Source organism: Cygnus atratus, chromosome 1 (genome assembly GCF_013377495.2).
Source record: "Cygnus atratus isolate AKBS03 ecotype Queensland, Australia chromosome 1, CAtr_DNAZoo_HiC_assembly, whole genome shotgun sequence".
Lineage (NCBI taxonomy): Eukaryota > Metazoa > Chordata > Aves > Anseriformes > Anatidae > Cygnus > Cygnus atratus.
Window position 1 is genome coordinate 147,030,809 of NC_066362.1, and position 14,751 is coordinate 147,045,559.

Consider the following 14,751-nt stretch of genomic DNA (forward strand, 5'->3'; position numbering starts at 1 on the left):
TTAGAGGAGCGGCTGTCCTGAGAGCCTGAGCAGTTCTTTTGTACTAGAGTTCACTGGATCATCTATCACTTTTTAAGAGGGAATGTACTACAGACTGGTATTTAGAAATGTTATGAACACGTTCAGGACACAAAATTCTTCTTTTCAACATAAAACCAATATTTTATCTGAGAGAATTGTTGGAACTATTGTCAGCATGAAAGCACCTGCCTCTGCCAACAGTGTGTCTAGTGGGTATTTACCGAGGGCTTGCTTAGTTTCAGAGCAGTGTGAAATGCTGGATTCAAGAGTAGTTCAACGCGTAACAACAGCAGCAAAAACTGCTGTTTGCTTTAGCCTGTTTGCAAGATGAGACAAAGACTTGGCATATTTATGTTAGGAAACACAATATTTGTGCAAGAAACGGAAATGTCTGAAGGAAGTTAAAGCATTTTGCCTCCTTGCATATGTTGTACACGGGTTTTAGGTGTATCGTGGACAAACGCGGTCTAGGACTGCTGAAAACTTTGCCCGGTCTTCTGGGTAAGTTCAGCGTGGGTTATGCAATCAGCAACTGGCTGTATAACTTGCTCTTGAGGAGGCTTAGTCTTTCAGTTGGGGGTTGCTCAATAGAAAATAGGCTTTCACCTGTTCCAGCACCCTTATGCGCTCTTGTTAGTCCAATTTATTCCTTTGCACATAGAAAATAATCTAGTATGGATGTTTTTATGAGTAGCTCTAAGAATGATGTGGTAGTAGTAAGGAAGCATGACTACTTCCCATCGGTTTGTGTGCAACTTCAGGAATAATTCAGATTTCTAAAAAGTGAGAGTTTTTCTTCTACATACAAAGTATGCACCTTAAGGAGATACTAAATAAGTTAATGACAGCTCTCATAATCTTACTCTTAATTTTGCTGTTTATACAGATGCAAAATCAAAATTCAGGCTTTCTGCTGCTTGTACAGGTTCTCAGCTGGTGTCACACAGCCATTGTCAGATGTTTATAATCCTGATATTTTCTTACCGCGATTACATGAGTCTGCTAAAATCTTTTGAAAACCATGCTGTGTATTCATATTATTTTTCTTTCTGCTCCCATCACTTACGTGGAAAAAAATGCGTACATAGCCTTCAGACAAACCTGGTCAAAACTGATTCTGTTCCCAAGACTGTGTGAAAATAACCTTTTCTTCTAAATGCTGCTTCACTTGTTGAGTCATCTTTTTGTTTTGTTTTTGTTTTTGGCCAGAGTAACTGAGGCTACTGTTACTTGACAAAAAAACCCAAAAGCCTCTTATGCACAAATTGTTTTTTAAAGACCTGAAGTAAATTTTTCCTTCACTGTTTAGCAGATGTGGTTCATTCTAGCATGGAAGATGAATAAAACACAAGTTACAGAAATTATTTCTCTATCAGTGGTGGTAAAGCAGCATTTTTGCCCTGGTTGCAAACGAATATAAATGTGCTTTATGGCCTTGAAAAGCAAGATGAATGATTGTGTAAAAGCTATCTGTAATTGCACTGTAACTGTCTGTTTGTGCTATCAGAACTTAATATGGTACTTTCATGAATATTTTAAGCATGTTGTCTGTATTGGTGGAGGGTAGAGGGAGAGAATGCTATTGCTTACTCTATCCTGTTTTGCTAAAGTGTTGAATGCTGATTTTGAGACTTGGCGTAGTGTAGGTATGTGGATAGTAACCAGTAGGTACATTCACTAAAAATCAAGCTCCTAAACAATGTGTTAGTTCTTGAAAAAGGCTGACCAAACGAACGTCTTCGGAATATATACCATGTTATGCCTACACTGTGATCTTATAAGCAGGGCTGAAGCTGTAAAGAAGGAAGAGAATGCTGTTGTTTGCTGGTCAGTGACAACAGAAATCTACCTGTTTGTTTATATAATTAATGTTATGTGTATTATTTTTTATATTACATTTTTATATTTTTTAAAAAAAGATACTCATTAAGAATATACACTGCCTTGCCAGGCTGTAATTTATTTCTTTGGTTTGTATTACTGTAGTTTCATCTTTATTACTCTATTTTTAGGTTGCCTGAAGCTCAGCAGAGGGTTGGAGGATGTTTTCTAAATTTGATGCCACAAATGAAAAGCTTATACCTTGCATACTGTGCCAATCATCCATCAGCAGTAAATGTTCTCACAGAACACAGGTATGTTTACCTTGTAGTCTGTAGATTTTTTTTTTCATTTTTATTTATTTGAAACAAAAACCACGGCACAAAGCTGTTTGATGCAGTCATGGCCAGCCTGTCACCTTTGACAGCTTCTTGTCAACTGAGATCATTTTATCACTTATGGAGCACACGCTGGACTTTGGATATGTAAAACAAACTGTAGCTATTATCATCTTCATTTTAAGAATGTCAGGATAAAAAAGTCTCTTAAATATGGCATAACTGACATGATTACTAGAAGGCTTTTTATACAGTTGGCTGATTGTAACTTAGCCCTGTAAAAGCCTGTGTGTGTGTTAGTGTGTACTGAATTTTGTAATGGTGTAACTTTAGGTCAATTTTGAGTGATAGAGAGGAGCACGAGCTTTTCAAGTTCACAAAATTGGTATCTCCTTTATATAAGATGTAGGATTCTGAGTTAACATTGCAGAGGTTGCACAGCTTTGGGACTGACCTCGAATTTGTATAGAAGACACCCAGCATCACACTGAGGAAAGAGCATCGAGGCCAGAATTTGATTTTAAATCTGCTTGCATAAAATTTCCCTATAAATTCTCCTGATGAGCACATGCTGCAGCAGCTGTTAGCTTGGTGTTGTTTGTCTGCCTGTGGTGCAGGATGGAATCATGACCTTCTCTTTAAGGTTAGACATAGGACACATTCTAGCATGATATCTGATTTTTGCTTTTTCCAGACTTTCTTGATGTTATGGACCAAAGACAAGATTCTTTAAATATTCTTAACTCTCCCTAAACGAAGAGGAGCATAATTGACTTGTTTTCTGTAATGTTAAGTTCTTCCAACTTGCATTTTACTTTAACAGCAACAGTTTGTGGCATATTTAGGACTCTTACTCATAACGGGATAAATCAAAAAGCTTCCAGCTACTAAAGACTATGAACTATAGTTCGGGGATTGGAACTAGATGGTCTTTAAGGTCCCTTCCAACTTGAGCCATTCTGTGAACTATTACTTATGTTAGTAAATCTTTTGTTCCCTTTGGAAAATAGAGCCACAAATTCACATTGCAGTTTAGGCTGAAAGAAAGTATTTTTAGTCAGACACAATAACAAATTAAAGTTAAACAAGACCAAAAGAAAAATAAAATCGAATTCCTTAGTGTTTTCTTTCAAATTGCCTGCTTCCAGTAGCATTATCTGTAAATGCTAAAATACTTAGGTGATTTAAGCCTACGGGTTTGTAATGCTCTTAGGTTTAGATTTTGTTGTTGTTTGTGCTTTCGTGCTCTTTCTGTACAGAGGTCTGGGATTTAAGCTGTAGATGGGAGATGGTAAGTGATAGCAAAGTAAACACCTACGTTTAAGATTGAGATATTTGTAAAGAATTATGTGGATTTTCAGAACTCGGGAAAACAGAGGGAACGGGTATGTCTGAGAAACGGTTATTAAGAATATGAGAGAGGAAAGTGAATTGTTCTGCAAATTGGGAAGAGAAGTATTTCATCTCTTCAGTGTTGCTTTGGGCATTGTTTGTCCTAAGCAAAAATCAGCTTCTGGTCTGTAAAGTCAGCCTGCTGTCAAGCCCTGGTGGAGTCAATATAAGTATCATAGAGCAATTAAGTAATTCAGATGGGGGAGGAGGTTCAAAGCAATTGCATTGTTCATAAAAGATAGCTCAAGGGGGAGATAAGTTCTGATAAACAGCTTTCTGTTTAATGCTATTGTCTTGTAAGGCGTGAGTCAACAGAAGTGAATCCTGTTTTTTTAAATTACCCCTATTTTATTATTCTAAGCCCTTCAGTTTTGCTGAATGCCATTGCTGTAGGTAGCAAGTGGCTCAACTGAGAATTCTGCTTCAGGCAGCTGCTGTGAAGAAATGGGAAAGTGGCTTTGAGCAATTTTAAGCCTTTTCGTCTCAGAATACAAGAAACCTTTTAATTACAGTACTTTAAATGTACAGAGAAAAAGGCACTTTTGCTTGGAATAAACTGATTTAAGGACGTGGGGAAAAGGAAAACAGAACTGTCTCCTTGTTTAATTAGTTGAAATGGTTTTATTATGTGAAAGCATCTCTCATAAACTTTAATGTAAAAATTACCGTGAGGTTTGAGGATTGTCATGACTGCAATAGTAACAAAACGACCACGTTGCAGTTAATACTAGATCAGTATTGAAATGAGACTTTTTCCAGAGTTCTCAAAGATTGGTTTAGACTTTCAAGAAATTATGATGATTTGTTGGCTGTTTCTATGGAATAGTTATGTGCTTTAATACCAACAGATATATGGCAGAGAAACAGACATTTGAATTCTTAGATTTGAGCATCAAGTTGCTAACAGCTGCACTTTTCAGTAGTGTTTTAGAGTGAGGGAAATGGAACCGTCTACAGTGGTTCGGTTTAGAATATAAATTTTTGCTGTCTAAATCAGATTATTTCTTGCCATGAACTCTGTGCACTTCGTAAACTGACAACATGTCTTAACTGTGCTTCTGAAACGTGTTCTACAGAAAAAACTAGCAGGTCATTTTTAAGTCAGGTTCTTATATCATAAAATTAGTAATTTCTGCAGTTTATTAAGCTTACTTGCTTTTGCTGGGAACGTTATCAACAAAAATGAAACAAAACAAAAAACAAAATCTGGATAGTTGCCCTAGGTGAGACTTCAGAATTTTTACCTCTGTTTTCTTTTCTTTTTTATTCTGTATAATATACTTGCTTTGTTACTGCATTTTTATGGTCGCTGACTAAAAACAACTCAAAGGGAATTGGCTATTATTTTGAAGCATTAACTGTGCTGTTTCTTTAGCCAGTTGGATCACTGTAACATCAAAATTACTGTAAGTAGTCATCTGGCTTGATGGAATATTGCATACATAAAGGTTTTATGTCATTTTCTGAAACATCAGGCATGCTCTTAGAGCAGTGTTGTAGTACCTATTAAGAGGTCCTTGCTACCCGGTAAAGAGTCTGTAAGTATACTTACAAACTGATGACCCTAACCCATTCAGAATTATTTTGAACTTGTATTGAAAAGCCTTTTTTGAGAAGGAGTTTTGTAGAATCTATTTTGTGCAGTGGTACTTGGGATAGGGCTGGAGATTTAAAAGGGGCATTCAGTGGGAATGTGGCTTTTCCCCTATGCCACTCAGTGTCAATGCCAGCCTGATGTTTCCGGGTTCTGTTCTGTCATGTGTAAAAGCAACATGGGTAGTCTTAATCAGTTAGTACAAAATAAGGCATGTGCATATGTGTGCATGTATGGTGTGCACATATATTCATGTGTGTATAAATACACGGGGTGAAAGGTGTTGACTTTAGTATTACTGCATGAAAAAGCTTTTTCATTTTCAGATGTTCAAAGCCACAAACATCTTTCATTTCCTTAAGTTAACTGTTAATAGTCAAACTACTAAAGTGACTATCAATAAAGAGACTTGCGTGTGTGAGTATGCAGAAATGGGAATAAAACCTTGTACAGCCCATACAGGAATTCAGGTTCCACAGCTAAATGTCTTTTGAGGTTGTATTTGCCTCTCACAATAAGAACAACAACAAGAGTCTTCTGCTGTGTTATTTCTTTTAAGTTTGGAGCATTGGGAGCACATTGTCTTACTTGATTCCAGTTGTGTCACTCTAAGTTTTATCTAGGTGTTAGAGCTGCTACTCAGCATAATTTCTCCAGTTTTGTACAATTTTAAATTTTGTAGGCTCTTTTTGTTTGAGGACTTGGGTCAGAGCTGTTGCATGTCTTTTTTTCCCAGAACTAAAATTCTTCCAATTTGAAAGACTCAAGGAAAAATGACAGTTATTTAACATACTTAGGTCTGTCACCTTGACCTGTAATCGTGTCTTAAGCCACTGGCTTAGAGCTTAAGAGATGGAGCTCGCCAGGTGTAGCTGAGTGGTGACTCTTGCTGAGATCAGTGTTTTTGTTTGTTTCCGTCGCTGTCTCTTGGCTCGTTCTTCATGGTCCCTTCTCCAGTAGTGACTGTAGTGCCCCTGTATGTGATCCTTATTTTCTTTACTTCATTCCCTAACAGTCACACCTCTTTGGCAGTGTCGTATGAGATTTCAGTCCCATAGTTCTGCTTGAAGATCCCAGTTCAAGTCCAAGGGTAGATGATCCAATGCAATAATACCATACTATTTTTGGAGAGAATTGTGCAGTACTGTCTCAAGGGCATAGTGTTCAGTTGAAGCAGCATTGTTTGCCATTTGAGTTTCTGATCTTAGAAGTATGCTTGCCTTCCAGTAAGAGAAGAAACAGGAATGGACGACCTAAGGCATGAAAGAAAGAATTTTCCTCAAACCAATTAAAAAAACAAACAAACAAACAAAAAAAACAAGTCGAATACAAAGGACAGAAATGGATAATTGCAGAGGAGAAAGGAGTCTCAGGAACTTGAGATGTTACTACCCCTGGCAGACATCAGAAGCTGTAAAGTTCAGTGCAAGAGGAAAGTCCAGCAAAGAAAAAGAAGAGGCAGCAGCTAGGACTGGGCATGTATGCAGACTATATCCAAAATGACAAGGGAAAAGATAATTTAAGTATAGAACTACCTGAAAGGTGGATAACAATGAGGGGGTGGTGATCTAAAAGTCAGTGGGGTGTTGAGTTCTTCTTTAAAAATACAGAGTATAGACCCAATGTAATCAGTATTAAATACGTAATTACTGGGGGGAGAGAGGCTTTTAAGCTTTTTGACTTTTATTTAAAATAAACATAGCATTGTTTAAACAAAATGTAAGAAAAATATTTCTAAAAGAAAAAAACTAATTTGCTCAAAAAGAAGCCAGAAGTCAGTAATGTTGGTTGCTTTTATTTTGCAAAACAAGTGTTGAGCCAGTTTTCAGCTGGAAGAATAGCTGGAAGCTATTTGCAAAACTTCACTTGTTCAAATATTACTTTTTGCTAGATTCTTCAGCTTTCTTAGATAACATATCCCAAAAATATTCTGCGTTTGCATCACTGACCTAGCAGTCTGGATAAAGTTTCTGGAGCTGAAACATTACAATTACTCCGAGTAACTGGAGCGTGGAATACAGATCAGCTTGAGTCAGAAAACCCTTTGTGCCTCCCCCACTTTTGTGCATCCCTGAGCCTGCAAGTGTGCAGGCTGATGTCATACGCGGAGCAGCAGTCCCCGAGTGAGCAGCTCGACTGGGAAGGTTAGCACTAGGAAATTAAAAGCTGCAGTCGAGGGGTTGCTGAGCCAAGCTGTGCCACGACGCTCTCAAAATGCGGTGCCTGTGTGCAGTCCTTAGACCCCTCAGCAATGATAGCTCCTGCTCCATCTATTACAAACAGAGACCTACTTCAGAAGTGTAAGTTGTGAATTCAAACATTTATTTTAGTTCCTGAATGTGTGTTCCTCCAGTTTAAATGACTTTGTTTTTTTTGCTTTCTGTTACCGTAGGCACATCTGAACTTGTTTTCTTCCCTCTCCCCAGTCTGACTTGCAGCTTTTAGAGGCAGCTGTGCTAAGAAAGATTTGAATATGTTAATATGGCTTAAAGACACTTTTTGTAGTGACTTCAAAAATAACTTTTGCTGTGAACTAACTTTAGTTTGGAGAAGAGGGAGAACTCTTCAGCTAGAGCTTTTGTGGGTAAATGAAGCACAGTGCTTTTGTATGTTTCTCTGCTTTTTATTCTGTAAAATGACGCAAGTAGTGAATTGAAATCTCATCTGCTTCTTTCTGAAAAGGTACTTACATAGGCAGTTGTGACTGAGTTGATAATTTAACTGTTCAAAAGTTTTTCCCTTTCAGACAAATCGATATATATTTTACTTTTTCTATTTAAAAAAAAAAAAAACAACAAACAATATCCAGTTTAGTTCTGGGCCAGAGCTTTATTTTAGCGTATACTGACTAGGAAAGTGGTACTTGTAAGCACTGGTTGAAATTGTGACATGAAAGAGCCATTGTCTTTGTCAAAGCAGCTGTGCTCTTAAGCTAACAACAGTGATTTTTTTTAAAGCTGCTATTAATTAAGAAACAGTTGTGAACTGTTGTCATATTCAAACAGTGTTCTAACCCACCCATATTGTATTGAAAGTAAACCTTTCCATTATGTTTGTGTTTTATTTGTCCTTTATGAATAAATGAAGGACATTCACTTTGAGCTAAAGTAATGTCCTTTTTGCCAAATAGTTTTTGTTCTCGAAGCTGCGGAGGTAGCAGGTTGGTTTAGCTTGAGCAGTCTGGTAGCAGGGGCCGCACCATGACGCTGCTTGAACAATATTTTTGCTCCTATTGTGTTAAGAGTGTGTGCGCCTGTGTTCATTCTAGAGTTTGAACAAGCTAGCATGTCGAAACTTGTCAGGGCGACGTATAGAAGTGTATGAAAGAAAACATTGTCCTCCTGGGAATGTTGGGAGGAAAACTACGTAATTCAGTTTTAATTACACCTATTAACACTGCGCTGTTTAAAAGGCTTCCTGATGATGCCATTGTTAAGCGTGTTTCTCAGGACGTTGTGTACACTTCAAGAGAGCCGAGGTTTAAACTTGCTCTGTGGGTTCTCACACTGCGGTTAAGTGAAACCGAGGAGATAAACAACAAAGTGTCCTGTGTTGGAGAGCAGGGACTAGCGTGGCAACTGCTGTAACCTTGCATAAGGATAGAGCGTTTTCAGTTAAAGACGGGAATTGCAGAGTAGACAGAGGAAAAAAGACAGCATTAGTTTCTTTGTATTTTTTTTTTGTCAGGTTGCAAAGTAGTGGATTCTCTGCAGTGAGCTTTTCCCTGTTTTCTGACACATCTGTTTCACAATGCCAGGCTTGGGAAGAAAAGGAATGGTGGTGATGAAAATCAGCAGTGTGAATGTGGGTGAAATGGATTTGGTAACCACAGTGTTCCTCCTATTGTGGAAGCATTAAATAATAAAATAATTAAAAGAAGAAAGCAAATGCATTGTGTTAGGGGATAGCTCAGCAAATGCCATTTATGTAATGCATTTGTATGCACGCAGCAGCATGGAGATGGCCAAAGTAATTAGGGACGGGGATTTCTGTGTCTTTGCGATCTAAAGCTGAAAATCAGCGTTGCTGAGAACAATGTTGAATTGAATGGCCTGCGGTATTCATGGTTTTGGCATGTACTGTAAAACATACTGGCATTTCGGAGAAGAAAAGTTGTGTGGACGTGTATGGATTGTGTTGCCTGAAATGGGAAAGGATAGCAGATAATGAGAAAGGAAATAGTTTGTACAGTTAGGCTGTAGGGGCTGCATATCTGGCTGAAGCAAACAATGCAAAGAATGAGCATTTCCTTCCTGTTAGTTCTTGTAGCACTACCTTGTAGTGTCTGTCACTGAAAAAAGCCGTAGGTGAAGTTCTTGTCAAGTACCGTATGTACCCTATGGTGCTGACATGGATTTGGGATGCTTACAGGGAGAATTAATTAACAAAAAAAAAAGCAGTGATATACATGTGATCAGTGCCATATACAGAGTGAATTGAAATTTTAAACCATTGAGTGTTTCGTGACAGAAGGGCCTTCATATGTGAGCTTTGCTAAAGCTTTGTGTGGAAGTTGGTTGCTGTGCCCTCACTTGTCCATCCCGTCACCCTGCTGGAAACAGCCGCATCCCCTTAGTGGATCCCCTTAGTAGCATCCCTCCCCGGCACAACTTGAGGCCATTCCCTCTAGTTCTATCACTGGTTACCTGTTGAGAAGAGGCCAACCCCCAGCTCCCCACACCTTCCTTTCAGGTAGTTGTAGAGAGCAATGAGGTCTCCCCTGAGCCTCCTCTTCTCCAGACTAACCAACCCCAGCTCCCTCAGCCGCTCCTCACAGGACTTGTGTTCCAGGCCCTTCACCAGCTTCGTAGCCCTTCTCTGGACACGCTCCAGGGCCTCAATGTCCTCGTACCGAGGGACCCAAATTAGCCTAAATCCTGGATGAACAAGTAGCTGGTAACACTGTAAACCAACCTAAGTGTGAGTAGAAAGCCTTAGTTCATGGAGGTGCCACCAGAATCAGTCATCAAGTTGTAAAATTGATGCAATTTTTAAGCTTTCTTATGAACAGCCCTTACTCTGCATAAGGCAAATAAGTCTTGAGGATCTAGATATTCAGTGGGCAGCTTTTCTTAAATCTAAACAGAAGCCAGGAAAGTACTCAGGCTTATCTGTGTTGCTTTATAATAATCTTCCACACAATTTACTGTAGGAGGTTTCTCAATGAGTTTCAATTTCGGCTAAAAGCCGACCAAGTCACAGGCTGATTTTTGGGAGGCCTGGAGTTGCTGATACAGGCTGATTGAGAGGGGTGGGGAGGGGAGGTCTGCCTCCTGGAGCTGTGGCGTTCTCAAGTGTGCTGAACCCTTCCCTCTGCGTCTTCGTGATGCAAAGCAGGTGTTGGGAAACTCCTTCCTGTCTGCTTTCTTGGCTGTGCTGGTCCGGAACAGCAGAAGCGCACACGTGCGCTGAGAAGGGCCTGGGCCTAGCATGAAACTCTCTGAAAGAGGTGGTATTAAGGTTGTGCCCTCCCTGGCAATACAGAAGCAGTATTGAATGTAATTAAACAAGGTAGTGTAAGTAAATACCACTTAACTAATGTGAAGATAAGTAAAAATTGGAGTTATTTCTGTGAAGGAGTGCTTTCTGTTCTATGAACCCGGGGAAACTCTTAGCAGCCAGGAAGAGGGAGATCTAGGTAGGCTGATGCGTAAAGCGCTTGCATGAGGTGGGAAAGACTCAGTTCATGTTCTTGGCTTGCTTTTTTTTTTATCTATTCAGACAAATGGCACTAATAAACTCTAAGTTGTTCTGAAATCAGAAGGGTTAGAGGGGGTGGACAGGCAGGGTCTCTTTTGTCTTAATCTATGATTGTATGTAGCACACCTCACTGATATTTCAACAAGTGTATTTTGGTGTGTTATGGCAGTGTACTATCACTGTCCTTTTTATAGGGAAACTGAACAGATCAAATTTGCTTTCATTTCTGCATGTAAAATATGACACTGTTTCCAAAGTTTGGAGGTACTTGCCCTTTCCAAATGTTACCTAGGTTTAGATTTTTGTTAATGGGGCCATAGTATACAAGTAAGTGTTCCTTCTTTCTTGATTTTTGATGTTTTACTGTTACTGAAAATACCAAATCTAGTGGCTGGCAGAAGCTTCCTTTGAAAAATGAGACTATGTCAACAACCCGGGAAGTGAAAAATATTGTAAGTCATGACTTTTGGGGACATACTGTTGTTAATCAGCTGAAAGTAAAGATTTTTGGCATAACTTAACGTGGAATTTGTGTGTCATGTAAGGATATAACAATTGCTCAAAACATGAACAACCCCATCTACAGAGGTCTAGGATGACATAGGTTGAATGCAAAAAGATTATTTTACTAAGTGACTTTCTGAATTTTCTTTATTTAGATTTTGTCTTCAGGATCACATGTACTTCTGCAACACGTGTGTTTTAAAGCCTGGAAATAAGCGCAGGTGCTGCTGGGCTTCTTTTCACTAAAGACAAGGCTGATTTTATTCCTGGCCATTTAAACTCTTGGAAAATCTTGTCCTGGACCTTAGTTTTCTGAAATATTTGCTTTTTAAGGAAGCTGAGAATGTAGATATTGTAAGCTTCCTTGATAGCAAAGTCAGCATAAATTCCTACGATGTTCTGCTGTCTTTTAATGGAGTTCATGTGGCAAGCTGAACGGCTGTGCTGCAAACGAGTTCTCGGACATGATCCAAGTATGAAAAGCTGTGGATAGGGGATCTAGCAGTTCATGATACTTGGAGTGCGTGGGTTTCTTAAACCAGCCTTGTTGTCAAAACAAGCGTGTTTTATAATTATACCCTCCGTGAAACCCTGGCTCCTATGAGGATAGACTGTACGCCAATTACTTCTGCTGTGGTCTACCATTTGTGTGGCTGCTGGTTAGCTGGTCAGTAGCCCCTGGGATGCACGATACGAGGTCATTAAGTGCCTAAGTGTGGGAGGAAGAAGGTTCTAAAACATTCTGTGCCTTCGCATTAGTGCTTGCCACCTTAAAAACAACAATGCCCACCTGGCTGAATGTGGAGCTGTTCTCTAGTTTACTCCTGGGAATTACCTTTTTAAACCGCCTCTAAGGTCAGATGTCTTTTTACTAGAATAAAGAGGTAAGTAATAAAATATTGTGCAAAGGCTTTATTCTGTAACTTTTGCTTGAAAGGGGTAGCATTTAGGAGCTGTCTCTGATCATCAGTTGCCTAGAGTGGTGGGTGCAATTCCATTTCTGCTCCCTGGATTAATGGTGGACCCTGGATTGACAAATGTCTTTCTGCATTAAACAAAATACAGGAGCAAACTGATGTCAGCACTTATGTTATACTTAATTTTGATTTATTTGGCCTTTTGTTTTACTAGCAGAATTCATTGCAGGTGAAAGCCTGAAGTGAAGAATCTAATGCAGTTCTAATTGTTTTGGTAATTTGATTTTAATTTGCTTAAATATCTTGTGCACAGTGAGGAGCTAGGAGAATTCATGGAGATGAAAGGTGCCAACAGCCCTGGGATCCTTGTACTGACCACAGGCCTCAGCAAACCTTTTATGCGTCTGGATAAATACCCCACGTTACTCAAAGAACTTGAAAGGCACATGGAGGTATATCTTATCAGCATTTATGTTCCAGCTTAATGATGATTTGACAACAATTATTTTAAAGGTACATGTCAAACATGATGGGACCCAAAATTATCTTTGTTTCCTCTTCCTTCAGCCTTCTAAAATACAGGCTGCAATAGTTTGAAACGGTGCAGTAAACTTCCTGCAAAAGCTAAATGTTTACAGTAAAGCTAGCCAGAGAAGCTAACCTTCACTCCTAGAACAGCCTTGCACAGACTTTAGTTGACTTGATGTTGAGTTCATCTCCTGCACACAACTTGAGGCTACTTTATCTCGTAGGAGTGCTGCTTCTCATCTTAGGACCTCAACCTGTTGGACACATCACCTTGACTTCTACTGAACACTGTCCCAAAATGATCTTTCCAATGGGGGAAGGTGTTTGAGGAGCTACTGTTTCTGCATTTGCATTTTATAGATTTGTGGGGTGTGAAGGAGGGAGAGAAATAGAAGGCATATGGGTCTTCGTTGTGTCACATGGTTTGTCAGTCAGTGACAACAAGACATGCTAAGCTGTAAGGAATGTGGGTTTTGTGACAAAGAAAGATGACATGCCAAATAAAACCCTTTAAAATGAACACTTTCCTGTTAGGATTTCAAGTTGGAAAGCAATTTTCTTTGTCCAGTAGTTCCTGTAAAATTTCCTTGGTTCTATTGTAGGCATAAGTAGCAAAGTTGTAAATGGCATTTTACTTTTACTATGAGATGACCAGTTTTTGATATAAGAGTAAGAAGGCTGTGAAAAGAGAGTAGATAGATCTAAAAGCTTTTATTTTATGGGATTATTTGTATTTAGTTAAGCCTCTAAACACTTTATTATTTTTACTAGAACTAAATCTTTTATTCTGTGCTTTTCCCCTTGCTTTTAGGATTATCATCCGGATCGTCCAGATATTCAAAAATCCATGACTGCCTTCAAAAATCTTTCTGTAAGAGTGATGAAAAATAGATAATATGTATATTTTCAGTATAGTGTTTTCTAATTTCATCTCCCTCCATTGTTTTTAAAATGTGGAGCTTTTTTATACACTTTTATAAAAGAAATTTTTGTGAAACTTCTTTTGAGCCCTGGAAATTAATGCAGTTTATGGGCAGAGCTAAGGATTGCAAGCTGTGGGGGAGTTACAGCAAATAGACTATTGACAGAAGAGCCATGCAAGCATTCTGCAATTCTCAGTCTGCCCTCTCACTTGTGCTTTATTTTCCTTTCTATGAGTGCAGGCATGACTAATGACCTAAAGAAGGGCAACAATGCTTGAGTGTATTTTTAAAAAAAATTTCTGAAGTGCATTCATTTTAGTGGAATAGCGATAGAGTTGAGGAAGAACGGATGAAAAGGAAAACACGAGAGAAACTCTGAAGATAGGAACTTTCAGCAGTAATCAAGGGGATAAGCCTGATTGGAACAAATGAGCTTTTTTTTTTAAACTAAAAAGAAGTGCAACTGCAGCAGGCATATGTTTAATGTATTCTAAGTTACAATAAACTTCTGTGTTTCCTGCTGGGAGTGTATGCTGCTGGTCACCTGGCATTTTTTACATTTTAAAGCAGAAATTTATTGTTACCTGTGTTCAGAAGAGGTTTGGGGTTTCCCCGTTCTCTTGAGTACTTCACAAATGAGATGAAAATTTTGAAAAATTGAAGTGAGATGAGTGTGAGTACAGCTAGTAGAGCAGGTTGGCAAGAAATGTAATAAAAATAGGAGCACATGGTTACACACAGTGTTTGCACAATTGACATGGCTCTTTAGTGAAGAAGAGTATACTTTGCATGTAGTGATGTGTATTTAGGACAGCTGTGTTACTGTTTTCTGCTCTAGCCCAGCTGTCTTCCTTCGAAGAACAAAAATATAAAATGTAAAGAAAAGGGAAATTTGAGAAACGGGGTTTCTCAACTGTAGTTTTCTCAAACTATAAATTTGTAATTGAAATTAGTGTATTGAAAAGAAAAGTAATACGGAAGATAGAAAAACTAGTTTTATAAGAAATACTGAT

General features: G+C 38.7%; 1 protein-coding gene across 6 annotated transcripts in view; it reads left to right on the top strand.

The window, feature by feature from the left end:
* The window catches only part of ARHGEF7 (Rho guanine nucleotide exchange factor 7), a 120,767-nt gene that overhangs the window by 72,192 nt on the left and 33,824 nt on the right, over nucleotides 1–14,751 (top strand). For all 6 annotated transcript variants that reach the window (XM_035557122.2, XM_050708301.1, XM_035557123.2 and 3 more), the window contains 3 exons: nucleotides 2,034–2,156; nucleotides 12,601–12,739; nucleotides 13,627–13,686. In XM_035557122.2, coding sequence (XP_035413015.1) covers nucleotides 2,034–2,156; nucleotides 12,601–12,739; nucleotides 13,627–13,686 — 322 coding nt within the window. The remainder of the gene's footprint in view (nucleotides 1–2,033; nucleotides 2,157–12,600; nucleotides 12,740–13,626; nucleotides 13,687–14,751) is intronic.